Below are 15,924 nucleotides of genomic sequence, written 5' to 3' on the forward strand. Positions count from 1 at the left end.
CGTTCTTACTCTCTTACCTTAAAATGAATAAAGTTTATAAACGAAGTATAGTGTGCATTTTCAATTACATTTGTCATAAAATCACATTTCCGTGCTTATATTTTGTAATAACTTATGCACAATTGACACTAATCAATACTAATTCTTGGGTGTTCGGGAAAAGGCACATTAGTCACAAACTGCAATTTCTGTTGGTTTCATTTAAGTCACACTAAATCAATGAAATAAAATATTATCAGTATAATTTTATATTGGCCATGTGTAATGATTCTAAACAGTAATAATCCAATATGTATACCATTTCCGTAACTTTACTATTAAAATAATTAGCATAAATAACTGACTACTGTAAAATTGCATTTTTTTACAGTAGTGCTTTTTCCCGAACAGTCTAAAATTTCACATGATCTTATTATGTAGTGTAAATGTTATATTTAGTATTGTTATGATGTTCCATGTACATTTATTATACACTGTTCAAAACCATTTGGACTGAAAATGCATTTGAAAGAAACAAGAATGATGCAATTTCTGTTTTGTTTTCTATTATTTGTAAATTCTAATATATAATTTTGCTAATGAATGCCTCCAAATATTCATGCAGTAGATATATTGCAGAAGTGTTATGCTAAGATATGTTACAGCAAGAACTTTCACGAATCTCTCTGAAATCCAGATGAAACAAAATCAGCACGTTTGCTAATGCATTTTGTACAAAACATATTTCTTTAAAACATATGAAAGTATGCAATATTCAACACTGCCTTCACAGTGTTCTTTGTTCTACGAAATTACTGAAATATATTTTTTTAATGTTACAAATTACTAATAGCCTAACACGTACAAAAAACATGGCATGGAAGTATCGGGTACAGCCATACATTTAGACTGTCACTAAAGCATTTCTTCTTCTTTGTAACAATACGAAACTTTATTTTCAACACACTCATATAAAATACAACGTCAACTATTCGCTTATAGGAAGAACTGTTTCATATTTCTCCCCACTATATTTTTAAGTTTTGGTTTTAATTCGATGGCCGTTTTTGTAATAGTACTTCATGGTTCAGAATTTCCACTTAAAATAATTTTCTCTCTGAACTGTGAAACGAGATCCAACAATAGTCAACAATCCAATCCTCGCGTCAAATTGACGTACGTTTTTTCTGCTTGTTACAGCAGAAATTAAGAACAATAGAAAACACCTGTGAAAAGAGTACCACGAGAAGCTTATTGCTAGCCCCAAGTCTTCCATGCAGAAGCAGAACGATTCGATTTTTCACCGAAGAAAAAGGTTTATACCTCTCTGCCGGCAGTCTTATTGCCCGGCTACCCTTCCCCCCACCAGTCACTGTACCTGTCACAAGGTGGAAACACTAGCTGAGGAAATGCACCGTTTCCAAGAGTTCGCGGCATCAGAGTTCACTGGATTGGGATGACGTCAGGTGACTCTCGACCGTTTCCTCCCTATGTCATAGAGGCCTGGAAGAACCCGCCCGCGGACTCAACACGTCAACCCTCGTCACAGTAACTTCTCTGGAAAGAAGAAACACAAATGGTTAGCAACACTGAGTGACAACCAAAATGTTAGGCACAATCATTCACAGCATGGCTGTAGAAAAAAAATGTGTGGGGGTTAAATAGTAATTACAATAGTTATGCTTTAATTGTTACTACATACTTATTATTAATAAACAATTTAAAATTATAATCAATAACATTTTCCTTCTAAAGAATTTGGATATAAATATTACATAAAAATATTGTTTTTATATTTACCTTTATTAGAGTTAGGCTTTATATCTAAAAACCTACTTTTGTGTCTGTGATATTAATATTTAAAATCTTTTCAACTAATGTAGTGTTTTGACCAATTTTGAGACGTTTATTCTATTACACAACTAGTGCAAAATGTTTATCTATGGGAGGGGTTTTGGACCCGTTAAACCCTCCTCTTATATACGCCCATGATTCATAGTAATAAATAATATTAATACAAGATAGTTTGCAGTGGACACATTTTAATCTAAAAGTAGAATTTAAAAAATGAACTAATTACAAACTTATAATTGCGTTTTCAACAGTATTCCTGTGAAGAGCTAATTATTTTTCGACATTTTAGTTAGGGCGTTCATTATACAATAATAAAACTTTATATATAATATACCAATGCAATACATAAAAGTAAATACTCAATTAAAAGAATATGTCAATTGCAAATTTTATTTTATTCAATGTGTTTCAGTCTTGTCCTCTCAATGTTGAAGTCGGGAAAATTGTCCACGCTGTTTTCGCTTTTAGTAATGTGTTTAGATACTCTACACATGTTCCAAATTGGAGATATTGCTCTTCCATTGGTTCCACTGCGTTGGAGGTAGAACAGTTGCTTTCTTGGTCGTTGAAGAGACGTGTAAATCTAGCTTTGACGACGAATATAGCTTCAAAGTTATCGTTTATGATTTTTTGCAGAAAAATGAGCTGTTGCACGATTTGTCGTGTTATTATTATTGTATTTGTTAATGTGAGTCGAGGTAGAATACTTATTGAAATCAGAAAATAACAGATTTTTTAAAAAAATAGTAAGGATGTATTGTTGGTGTGTATTATCATCATGATACATGCATAGGTGTAACTTGGTGGGGGCAAGGGGGGCACTTGCCCTCTAAAATTTTCGGGTTTATTAAATATTTACAAGTTAGGGGCCCTGAGGAGCAACGTAATAAATAGTAATATTTGTGATTTCGCAAACGTCACAGTTATTTAGCAAATAATCCTGGACGCTGTTTTTATGGGATGGAAAACTTTTCGAGTCTCTTCCCAAAAATGTTAAGTCCCAGGTTTAATACTGTCCCCTCAAAATTAGGCCCAGTTTAATTCTAGCTCCTCGAAATTACTTACTTACTCAACGGCTCTGGTGATAGCTGGCTACTCTAGTTCTCCATCCTTTTATGCCCATTCGTTTAAGGTCTTCTTCCACCTGGTCGAGCCATCTCTTCCTGGGTCTGCCAACACCCCTCTTGTCTTCTTGTTTCCCTTGGTAGATCTTATATACTGCTGTCTGGTCGCATCCTTTCTACGTGCCCCAGCCAACTAAGGCGTTTGGCTCTTATTTCACTTGTTACACTTGGGTTCTGGTAAAGTGTAGCTAGTTCTTCGTTTGTCCTGATTCTCCAGATGTCGTATTCATTGGTTAGTTCATATATATCTTACGTGAAACCTTCCTCTCCCATATATCTAGCATTTTTCTTTCTTTCTTGTCAGACACAAGGTTTAAGATCCATACATCACTATTGGTCTCATTATGGTTCTGTACAGTCTTAGTTTCAGCTTTCGGTTCAGTTGTGAGGATTTTAATATATTTCCAAATGCATAATAGCTTCTGTTGCCTGCTCTTATTCTTGATTTTACCTCTTCGGCAATGTTATTATCTTCTGTTATTGTTGAACCTAGATATTTGAAGTTTCCAACTCGCTCAAACGTTTGACTGTGTGTTTCGAACTCATTTATAGTTTGATACCTGATCTTGTTTCTTGTTGTTATCATGTATTTTGTCTTATCCTGGTTTATTTCCAGTCCAATCTCGTGTCCACCTTCTTGTAATTATTTCAGGGCATCTTCTAGTGCTTTTGGTGGTGTGCTTAAGTAACGCAACGTCATCAGCAAATGCAAGGTATTGTATTGTCCTATTTAAGATGGTTCCTCTAGGATTTATTTCAATCTTTCTAATTACATGTCCTAAACTTATGTTAAACAGCAGTGTGGAGAGGCTATCCCCCTTGTCGTAGTCCTTTCGCAATTTAAATTTCTTCGGATAGTTGGTTTTGTATTCTAATTTTGCATTTCGAATTTCTTAAGGTCATTTCTGTCAATTTTACTATTTTTTTCTGGGATATCAATATCTCTCATTATCTTATAGAGTTTGTCTCTTTGTATACAGTCAAATGCTTATTGAAAGTCAACACATAATTGATGTATGTTAAAATTGTGTTCAAAACGTTTCTCTAATATCATTCTTAATACAAAGACTTGGTCTATTGTTGATCTAAACCTCGAAATTTGGCCCAGTTTAATTCTGACCCGTCAAAATTAGGTCCCAAGTTACGCCCATGGATACGTGGAAGGCAGGATTTATGAGATTTTTTGTGAATTTCTAACTCAAGCGTTTAATTTTATTTTTGTTATTTAGCGTCGCTTTTCTGCCTCTTTTAGCTAATGTGGACGATGAAGATGAGTGACGAAATGATCATGAAGGGACACTCGCAAAGAACACCCATGCCCAGGCAGGGATTCGAACCCGCGACAACTGACGTCGTAAGTAGTGTTATTTGTGATAATATAAACCCGAGAAAGTATGAGCCCTCCTCAGGCAGATTTGGCTACACTTAAACCTAGATCAAGATGTGCATATGAGCTTATTGCTCAAGTGTGGTACTCTGTCTAATCCAAGATTTTTGTAAAAATGCCCTCGGGAATTTCCCGTGAAAGTATGAGCCCCTTCAGATTGATTTACCTACACTTACAAAAGCTACATCTGTGAGATTGTTGTCCATAAGCTTGTTAAAAATATGGCCCTCTTGATATTTTTTTTGGCTACACTTAAAACTAAGCCAAAAATGCTCATAAGAGCCACATACACCCACACCCACCCACACATAACAGTTGGGATGAAAAGTTCGTAGGCTGACTCATAGATGGCGTTACTAGAATTAAATCCATGTGATTTTTACGTAGTACTAACCTTCAAAAGATACGTTTATAAATTTCACAGCTGCCGGATAATTAGTTCGTGAGATACAGCATTGTGAGTGAAGCAACTTTTGTTACTGTGAAAAAATGGATAAAAAAGAATTTCGTGTGTTAATGAAGCATTGCTTTTTGGCGAAAAAAAATACTGTTGAAGCCAAGGCTTGGCTTGATAAACATTATTCGGACTCTGCACCAGGAAAATCAACCGTTGAGAAGTGGTTTGCTAAATTTAAACGAGGCGAAATGAGGCTGTTACCAACAAAAACATCAAAAAAGTCCACAAAATAATTTTAAATGATCGTAAAGTGAAGTTGATCGAGATAGCTGAGATTATTACATAGCGTTGTTGGAGCGTTTATAGGATGAAATCACGAAAAAACGGCCCCATTTGAAGAAGAAAAAAGTACTGTTTCATCAAGACAATGCACCGTGTCACAAATCAATGAAAACGATGGCAAAATTATATGAATTAGACTACAAATTGCTTCCCCATCCACCATATTCTCCAGATCTGGCCCCCAGTGACTTTTTCCTGTTTGCAGACCTTAAAAGAATGCTCGCTTTAAGAAATTTAGCACTGATGAAGAGGTAATCGCCGAAACTGAGGCCTATTTTGAGGCTAAAGAGAAATCGTACTATAAAAATGGCATCGAAAAATTGTATGACCGCTATAATCGTTGTATCGCCCTCAAAGGCAACTATATTGAATAATAAAATCGAATTTTGTCAAAAAATATTTTTTACTATGTTAGCCTACGAACTTTTCAGCCCAACTGTTATTTACTTCCGGTTCACTTCCGGTTTACTTCCGGTCCACTTCCGGTTTACTTCCGGTCCACTTCCGGTCCACTTCCGGTTTACCCACTTCCGGTCCACTTGTGGCCCACTTGTGGCCTATTTCTGGTTTATTTCTATTGCATCATGTTTTGCAACAAATTATTACCCAATATTATGCAATAAATTATTAGGCATGTGTTGTTTTCTGATTGGTTGGTTATGACATAATGTGATGATGTGTTATATTCTGATTGGCTTATTGTTTCAGATGTTTTCAATGCGGTCCGTGCTTAGGTTATATAAAGAGATTTTGCATTGCATATCAGCCAGTATTGTGAGAGTTGTTGAAGAGTAAGGGTATGTTGTTGCAGTGCTCCTCATATTTTTTAAACACAAAAATATTGCAAATTTATATAAATTGAATTACAAATCTATTTGATTTAATAGACAGAATTTTTTATTATTCATATCAAACATATTTGTAATATATTGAACAAAGGTTTTATATCTGCCCCAATTTGTTATACATAACACATGGTATTAGGTAATTGTTTTTCTAGGACATGCCTGTGTAAACATGCATTTGTGCTAGGGCAGTGCTTCTGTACTTATTCTACCTTTGTGCATGTAGGCTATCAGCTTTATACAACCTGTCATAGGTTTATTAAGTATAGAGTTTTGATTTGAACCCCAAGAAATTTTATATAAATACCAAAGCCAAAAATATTAACACACAAACACACACACACACACACACACTAAATATACAAAGCACACTGCTGAACCCAACTGATATTTTTTATTAAGTATAAAATTTTGATTTGAACCCCAAGAAATTTTATATAATAAACCAATAATAAAAATGCCAAATCAAAAACATTGTAATCAATGCAATAAGAATATATCCAGCCCCAATTGGGCTAAGCATCAAAAGAATTGTAATCCAGACAAATGCAGAACTCCCACTAAAATATGCCCTAAATGCCATAGAAAATATAGCATGGAATATTTAACATATAAACATATAGATACTTGTTCTGCGCAGTCATCAACATTGCCCCCACAACCATCTTCATCTGTTCTGAAAAGGAAGCATGAAGCACCTGTTAATGCTAGAGCAGCAAAGCAGCCACGCTATGAACCCATCCATAGCAGTTTTGCTGGCCAACTTAGGGATTACCGGTTTGTATCAGAGCCAAGATGTGATATTAAGAATTTTTTGAACAGTATAAATTCTGATGTGCAGGCAATTCTAAATGCACAAAATGGCTCTTATAAGCTATCCCTCAAATTGTTTACACAATATAAGAAATCAAATGGCACCAAATTTACACAGCCCCACATAACAGAAACTGTAGCTGTATATTCAAATGCAAATTTAGACAAATTAATAAGCAGTTTGATAGAGCAATTGAATATTAAACACTCTGAATTTGCTGCAAAAGAGTCAGGATGGAGCCTATGCGGATCTTCACACAAGCTCTATGTTAATATTTCTGAATTCAGCTCATTACAAGGATCTACATATCTGCCATTACCTGCCAATATTAAAAACAAAAGAGCCGTGGTTAACATAGAAAATAATGATGAGAAATGCTTTCTGTGGTGTATTTTAGCTGCTTTGTTTCCAGTTTTAAGGCATCCTGAGAGAATAACTTATTATAAACAACATGAACATGATTTTGATGATGCAATGGAGGGCTTAGAATATCCAATGTCTGTTCAGAATATTGATAAATTTGAAAAAAAAGGCCAGGGATATCAATGGTAAACAATTATCTATTAATGTATTTATTTGTTCTACTGGCCGTGGCAATTGTTTGATAGTACCTCTCAGAATCAGTACACTTGATGATGATTCTGCTATTCCGATTGATCTGCTCTTAATTGAAGAGGATGGCACACACCATTACACTCTGATACATAATCTTGAAGCTTTAGTCAGAAAACAACTAGACAAATCTAAGACAATATTCAAGTTGTGTAGAAGATGTTTAACTGTATTTGATGGTATAAAAAAATGGTGAATGGTGTTTGTGAACAGAATACAGAAATTGCTAAAAACAAGTTAATTGAACATTTAAAATACTGTGGCAACCATAAACCTGTTCATATGGTGATGCCTAGTCCAAGTGAAAATGCCAGATTCAAAAACTTTGAAGCCTTGTTGGAACACCCAGCATATATAGTCTGTGATTTTGAATCAAACCTCAAACCCCTTGCATTATGCAGCCCAGATCCTGATGAATCTTCAATTACACCATACCAGTTACATGAACCTTCTAGTTTTTATTATGTGATTGTACAGGATGGTGTGGTTAATAAAGAATATTTATACCTGGGAGCAGATGCCATCAAAGAATTTGCACATAGAATAGAAAATGAGTGCCATGACATAGCATCTAATGTCTTATTAAAATCAAAACCCATGTTGCCTTTAACAGAGAAACAGATTGAAGATTTCAACAATGCAGGAAAATGCCCGGTATGTGATTGTGAATTTTCAGATACAAATATCAAGGTGAAACACCATTCCCATACAAATGGTAAATTTTTAATGGCCTGTGTAATAACTGTAATATTAAGATCCAGAGACCAAAATTTGTCCCTATATTTTGCCATGGTGCATCCAATTATGATTTTCATCATCTCATCAGGTACGAGGGGTTTGACAAGCAGAATTTAAATATTTTAGCAGAAAATAATGAGAAATATATAGCTATTAGCAAAATAATTAAAGTTAATGGTGTTCCCATTCACTTAAGATTTCTTGATTCCTACAGAATTCTGTCTGCTAGCCTGGCTACACTGGCCAATCAATTATCTGATGATCAATTCAAAATCACATGTGCTTTGTTTCCAAATCAGGACCTCAAATTAATTAGGCGGAAGGGTGTATATCCATATGATTATGTTACAGGTTTTTCTAAATTTGATGAGTGTTCTCTGCCACCACAACAAGAGTTCTACAGCAAACTCAGAGCATCTGGAATCACTGATGATGCTTATCACCATGCCCAGTTGATGTGGAACAATTTAAAATGCCAGACATTTGGTTATTATCACAAGGCATATTTAAAACTTGATGTAACCCTCTTAGCTGATATACTTCAGGCATTTAGAAAATCTTCCATGGAAAATTATAAGCTGGATCCAATGTATTTCTACAGTGCACCAGGCCTAGCATGGTCTGCAATGTTTTTGAATACTAAAATGCAATTGGATCTGATCCAGGATCAGGACATGTATCTCTTTATGGAGCAATGTATAAGAGGAGGCATGGTGCAATGTTCTCAGAGATATGCCAGAGCAAATAACAAGTATATTCTCAATTATGATCCAGCACTGCCATCAAATTATATACTGTATGTAGATGCCAACAGCCTGTATGGTTATGCTATGATGGATAAATTGCCATATGCAGGGCTTGAGTGGGTTGAAGATTTCAATATTGAAGATCTTCAGGATTTTGATGACAGTGACTATGGCCTGTTCTTAGAAGTTGATCTGACAATTCCTGATGATTTACACAAGAATTTTCTGATCTGCCCCCAATTCCTGAGGTTAAGTGTTCACCTGGCTCTAAACAGAAGAAGCTAATGATGACTCTGGAGCCAAAACAGGATTATGTCATATATTACAAAAACCTCCAGTTCCTAATGAATCATGGTGTTCAAGTGAGCAAAGTTTTCAAAGTCTTAAGGTTCAGGCACTCAAGATGGTTGAAGCCATATATTGATACAAACACAGAGCTTCGAACATCTGCAATGAGCCAATTTGATAAGACCATGTTTAAATTGATGGTCAATTCAGTGTATGGCAAAACCATAGAGAATGTCAGAAAACATACTGATGTTAAATTAATTACTGACCCCAGCCTGAGCAAAAAATGATTGCAAAGCCTAATTTCAACTACAGAAGAATTTATGATGAACATATGGCACTCTTCAACATGAAAAAAACAAAGATTAAGTTTGATAAGCCTATTTATGTAGGGGCTGTGATATTGGAATTGGCCAAATTACACATGTTAAAATTGTATTATGATGTGTTGAAGCCTATTTATGGTGATTGTGTAAAATTGATGTACCTGGACACAGATAGTTTTATTCTTGATATTCAGACAGAAGATGTCTATCAAGATATGTCACAGCCTGCATTGCTTGAATATTTTGATACCAGTGAACATACAAAGATTCAACCCCACAACAAAAAGGTGCCTGGCAAGTTAAAAGATGAGACACTTGGTGATGTTATTGCGGCATTTGCTGGGTTAAGGGCCAAGATGTACAGCTTTGAAACATGTAGTGGTGCTGTTGCAAAGAAAGCCAAGGGCATTGGCAGAGTAAATGTAGACAAATAGCTCCAATTTGAAGATTACAAAAATTGTCTCAAATCACAGAGTTTAATAAGAACATCAGAATGCAGAATCAAGAGTGTGGATCACTTGTTGACTACAAATGTTGTAAGAAAAGTGGCTCTGGACCCACATGATGATAAGAGATGTATTTTATCATGTGGCATACATACTCTACCATGGGGTCATTGTGACTTGAGAAGTGGTAATCAATGCCCAATTACAGAGCATGATTTGAAATAAATAAACATGCCTATGAACTTATTTGGGTTCAAAAAACAGGCTATTATGGACCTGCCAACACCAGCACCCTCTTCTGATATAATATCTAAACTAAGTGCTTTGTTAATTATTCATCTGAACAGCATACTTACAGATGTTGATGATAAAACAGGTAAAATATTGTACATATTTAACAATAATTTAAATTATTACCAATTACCTGTAGGTGGTCAATTACAATTTATTACAACCCCCGAGGGTAATGCCAAGATTTCAATAGGGAGAAATATTTATAGAATTAAGCACTCAAACATGATTTCTGGCACTGTATATACTGTTTCTGCTGGTGACTGCTTATATATTGAGGTCCCTGGATCCTATGACAAGCTTATACCTTTTTTTATAGAATTAAGAATTAGATATTCAATAATAAATAACCACTAAATCAAAATGCCTAATGATATATTTGGCCATACAAGACATGAAGATCACAGTGATGAAATTCTGAAGCTTGATGTCAGAGTCAAGAAATTAAGAAGTGATTTACAAGCTTTACAAACCACACTCAATGCCAGTCTTCAACTAGAAATTACAAATTTACAATCACAATGCATGGACCCTCTTCTTAAAATGGACTCAGAACTCAAATTGCTGCTTCAAAAATATACTGACTTGGCCACATTGGATAATTTTCAAAATTTAGAGGAAGCTGTAGCAGCTCTTCAAGCCAAATTTAAGACTCAGGCTACAAACTCTGAGCAATTGAAACAACAACTGGAAGAGCAGATAAATAATGTCCAGACACAGCTCCAAACAATTGTCAAAAGCATAAAATCACAAGAGGATTTTGATCTAGTGATTTCCACTCTAAAAGAACAGATTCAATCACTGGAGATTCCTAATCTGGGCCCTCTAAACAATGCCATAGCCGAGGTTAAAGAAAAAAATTGAGACACTTGAAAATTTTATGAACAACTTGCCATCTTCTGATGCTTTGAGTGCTATAACTCGGAGTGTTGCCAACATTAAGCTGCAACTTGAAACATATGAAGATTTTGGAAAAATTCAAAGTACCATAACCCATATTGAGGGTACAATAGCAGCAGTGCAAAGTGATTTGACAAATGTACAAGAATCTCTAGAATCCCGCTTGCCTGGTATTGTAGACACCCTTGTCAGTGTCCAGCAACAGATCACAAAACTTGAAAACCTCAACACTGAATCTGAGCTATCTCATTTTCATCACTTGATCTATGATATCCAAACAAAGCTTGAAATTTTACAACAATCAACACCCACTAAGGCAGACATAACCCTGCTCCAAGATGCTATGCGTGATGTGGTTGATGCTTCTGAATTAAATGATGTGAAATTGGCACTTGAATCTTTGCAGAATACTGTATCAAATCTGCCTACATCACAGGAACTTAAAAATATAAAGAGAGCAGTGAATCGCATATTGATATCAGAAGATATCAAGAATATCCAGACAGAGATCAAACAACTTACTCAGACAGTGGCCACTCTACCAACTAATCAACATATTAATGAACTGCATGCCCTGTTTGAGGATATCAGAAGACAAGTCCATGATCTTACTGCTCAAAATTCAAAATTGGTAGTTGTTGAAAATTTACAGCAAATTGTAGCTAATATCAAGCAACAGCTAAGGACCATGGAATCCAATCAAGCAAATGCTTTGTCTGTTTTTGCCACCCAGCTACAAGAGATTGTGCAACAATACAAGAAACTTGTTGTGGACATAAAGATCAAGCCATGCCATGATGATGTTGTTAGGACTATCAATGAGCACCTTGAATCTGTAACAAGTAGATTGCTTACAGCAGAAAAAGAAATAACTGGCCTAATCGAGAATCCTAAACATACAGTAATTCTTGAATTGTACAGTATCCCCAACAAAGAATATGATTCACCATTTACACCAGGAGGCAAAATATATATGCTGTCCCCTGCACAATTTTATTACCAATTTTTTGTTGGGGGCACACTTAGACCAATCAAGATCAAATATTGGCTACAACCACAGGCACACCACTACCCTACCTTATCAATAACAAATGCTGATAACAAAGCAAAAATCACCAGTGTAGAGTTAGAGGATTTTACAGATCCCAATACATTAGAGACATCTTATGCTGAAGATGATGGCTCTCTGGAATTTAATATACAAATTGGAGACAAACTGTATTTAGAAAATCCTGTAGTATCAGCTGCTGAACACCCCATAGTTGCAATATTCTTGTTTACATACTATGTCTAGAAAAATTATTGTTGATGAATTACACAGACAAGCCAGACATAATTATAAGAGACTGCCAGTGGTTACAAAAGGCATAGATGATTTATGGCAGTGTGACTTGGTTGAGATGGCAAGTGGACAGCTGAAAAACTTAGACAAGATCAACAAGGGCTTCAAGTATCTACTCACTGTCATAGATACATTTTCAAAATTTGCCTGGGCTGTGCCACTCAAATCCAAGACTGGAAAATGTGTTACAGAAGCCTTCAGGACAATCATCAATCAGAGTGGAAGATCACCGCGCTATTTGCAAACAGATAATGGCAAAGAATTCTATAATTCTGTGTTCCAACAATTTATTAAAAGCCAGTCAATACAACATTACTCGAGTTACAGTGATCTCAAGGCCTCAATTGTAGAAAGATTCAACAAAACCCTAAAAAATCATATGTATAAACAATTTACACTTCAAGGTAATTATAAATGGCTTACAATTCTTCCAGAACTTCTACATAAATAAAACAACTCGGTCCATTCCACAATCAACATGAAACCCTCTGAGGTAACTTCATCTGATGAGCAAAAATTGATCAGCACTGTTTATTATCCTAGATACCAGCCAACAACAAGAAAAGCCAAATACAAGATTGGTGATCAAGTAAGAATCAGCAAATATAAGCACTTATTCAAAAGAGGCTTTACCAGAAACTGGAGCACTGAATTATTTACAGTGGTTCAAATTAAACCTGGGACCCGATACACATATATAATAAAAGATCACCGAGGAGAAATTCTCAAAGGCAGATTCTATGAAGAAGAACTCAGCAAAACTAAGCAGCCTGACACATATCTCATAGAAAAAATCATCCGCAGAAAAGGCAACAAGGTACTTGTCAAATGGCTAGGTCTCCCAGAACACAGCTGGATCGAGGCAGACAAAGTGATACTATGAACACCTGGGATGTTATAAAAAGGCTGCCAGAGCCTGAACAGCAGAATAAGAGAAATGGAATGCTGCTGCCTGATAATATTAGATGTCTTATTGTTGGGCCATCGGCTTGTGGTAAAACTACACTAATGATTGATAATTTTTTATTGGCACCTAACTGGTTAGAATGGGAAAACAGGCACTTGTATGTCTTCTCTAAGAGCTTGGAACAATTAAAATATCAGCAGCTGATGAAGCTATATGATGGACTGGATATAGCCACTTTTGAATCAGATGTTAAGCCACTCCATGAATGTCTTGATAACTCTGTTGTTGTGTTTGATGACATTATACTGGATAATCAAAACAAGGTTAGAAATTTCTTTACACAGGGGCGGCACAAAAACATTGATTGTTTCTACCTGGCACAGACTTTTTCTAAAATTCCAAAGCAGCTGATCCGAGACAACAGCAATTTTATATGTGTGTTTCATCAAGATCATACCAACCTCAAACACATACTTGATGAATATGTAGGTGGGGACTTGAGCTACAATGATTTTTCCAAGTTTTGCAGTAGGTGCTGGAACCAGGACAGTTATGGGTTTGTCACAATTGATATGACAAGGAAACCCAATAGTGGCAAATACAGAAATAAAATCAACAATTTTCTAGACATTGAAACATATATAAATAACCATGAAAAGGCCAATCATTGATGATCTTAAATTAAGAGATTATCTTGTAAAAAGATTTAAGGGATGGAAATCAGAGAACCGAGGAATCTATGAACAACACAAGCAAACAGAACAACCTATTATTGATGCTATTAGTGAATTAGGTAAAAATATCAAAACTGTTACAGAGCAAAATCAAAATTTGATCACAGAGCTTGTACCTGTAGCTGCAAGGAACATATTAGATTATCCAATCACCCCACTTTCTAGTATTCATACACCTAGCCCTGTTGCTCCTCGAAGAATTGAAGCTACTCAGGATCCTATTGAATTGGGTCTTCTTGCTCAAAAATATTTAAGCACACCTAAAGACAAAAAAGATGAGGTCTTTGGCTTATATGCTGACACAGAGCGTGATGGTAGCATCATACATAGAATTGGCAATTTCAGAGTAACATTTATGGGAGATGATATAATTGTATATTCAGAATCTCATCTTGGAGAAAAATGTGCTTTTGTTAAGTACCCTGGCAAACCTGGATTGTGGGAACTGATGACTAGGAAGAGACCTGGCAGCTATACAGATCAAGACTATGAGCATTACAAAGAAATATTAATAAAATCAGATGCTCTATACCAGAACAATGATCCCACACAAAAAAGAGTCAAGTCTAGCAGTGGAGCAAAATACAACAACTTAATCAAGCCCATATGGTCACAGATCAAGACAGGTAGTGGGATCAAACAATACAACACCCTGCCTAAAGAATTTGTGTGGGTTAATGATGTCAGGAAACTTGTAGATAGGTTGCTGGTGATAGCTGGGGAGGAAAATGCTGGCAACCACAATTTTTATAATGAAAAGGTTGGAATTATGGACATGATAAGCACAAAATTGTCTAATTTTATAGTGAATGACACTAACGGCATTGGATATCTTATAAAAATTATTAATACTCTACCACCTAAATTTTGGAATATCTCTGAGGGTCGGGGGCTGGTTAATGACATTATAAACAAGCTGCCATTTGAACTACACATTCCAGGCTATCAGTATTGTGGTCCCGGTACAAAATTAGACCATAGATTAAATAGAGGGGACCCTGGTGTTAATCCCCTAGATGCTGCTTGTAGAGACCATGACATAGCATACAACACACATACTGATCTTGACAAGAGACATGTTGCAGACAAGAAATTAGAAGAGGCTGCATTTGGTAGATTTGTAAGCAAAGATGCTTCTTTAAGTGAGAGAATAGCAGCATTGGGGACCACCATAGCTATGAACACTAAACAAAAACTGGGGTGGGGGTTGTGAATATATATATAATAAACCTAGGATGAAAGCCAAGGGTGTTATGTATCAGATACCTTATGCAGGTCTTAAATCTCTTAAAACTATTGATAGTCTTTTAACCAAAAAGCAGCGCAAGAAGAAAAGTTCTTGTCTTGCCAAGGGCCATGGTATGAAATTATTACTTAGCACCCCCCAATTAAAAAAATTACAGCAATCTAGAAAAAAATTGCATACAGGGGGCTTCATATTTACTATCCCGGCCATCTTAGCAGCTTTGGGGGCTGTTGGGAGCTTGGCTGGGGGATCAGCTGCTATAGCAAAAACAGTAATAGATGCCAGGAAGAATAAGTCAGAATTAGATGAATTGAAGCGCCATAATCTGGCTATGGAAAAACAAGGCAAAGGTGTTAAGAGAGCCATGAATAAGTTTTAAAAAAACAAGAGCCGCTTACAAACCAAGATATTGAAGCTTTAATTAAGCCACTGGGCATCAAAAATTTTAGAGGTGTGTACATGTCTGATTCTTTACCAGAACAACCACTCAACAAAGAGTGTGGCATAGTTAATTTGGATAAGTACAAAAATCAGGGCACTCACTGGATCTGTTATCTGAAATATTTAAAAGATGAGGCATTTGTGTTTGATTCATTTGGAGGTGTT

General features: G+C 35.8%; 1 protein-coding gene across 1 annotated transcript in view; it reads right to left on the reverse strand.

Moving 5' to 3' along the window:
• Window positions 1–1,235: 1,235 nt before the first annotated feature.
• The window catches only part of Teh1 (tipE homolog 1 phospholipid transfer protein), a 169,803-nt gene continuing 155,114 nt past the window's right edge, over window positions 1,236–15,924 (reverse strand). Inside the window, exon 3 of the mRNA XM_083124785.1 lies at window positions 1,236–1,536. Coding sequence (XP_082980911.1) covers window positions 1,473–1,536 — 64 coding nt within the window. The 3' untranslated portion in view covers window positions 1,236–1,472. The remainder of the gene's footprint in view (window positions 1,537–15,924) is intronic.

This window comes from Lepisma saccharinum, chromosome 6, assembly GCF_977018435.1.
Source record: "Lepisma saccharinum chromosome 6, izLepSacc3.1, whole genome shotgun sequence".
In the NCBI taxonomy this organism is placed as follows: Eukaryota; Metazoa; Arthropoda; class Insecta; order Zygentoma; family Lepismatidae; genus Lepisma; species Lepisma saccharinum.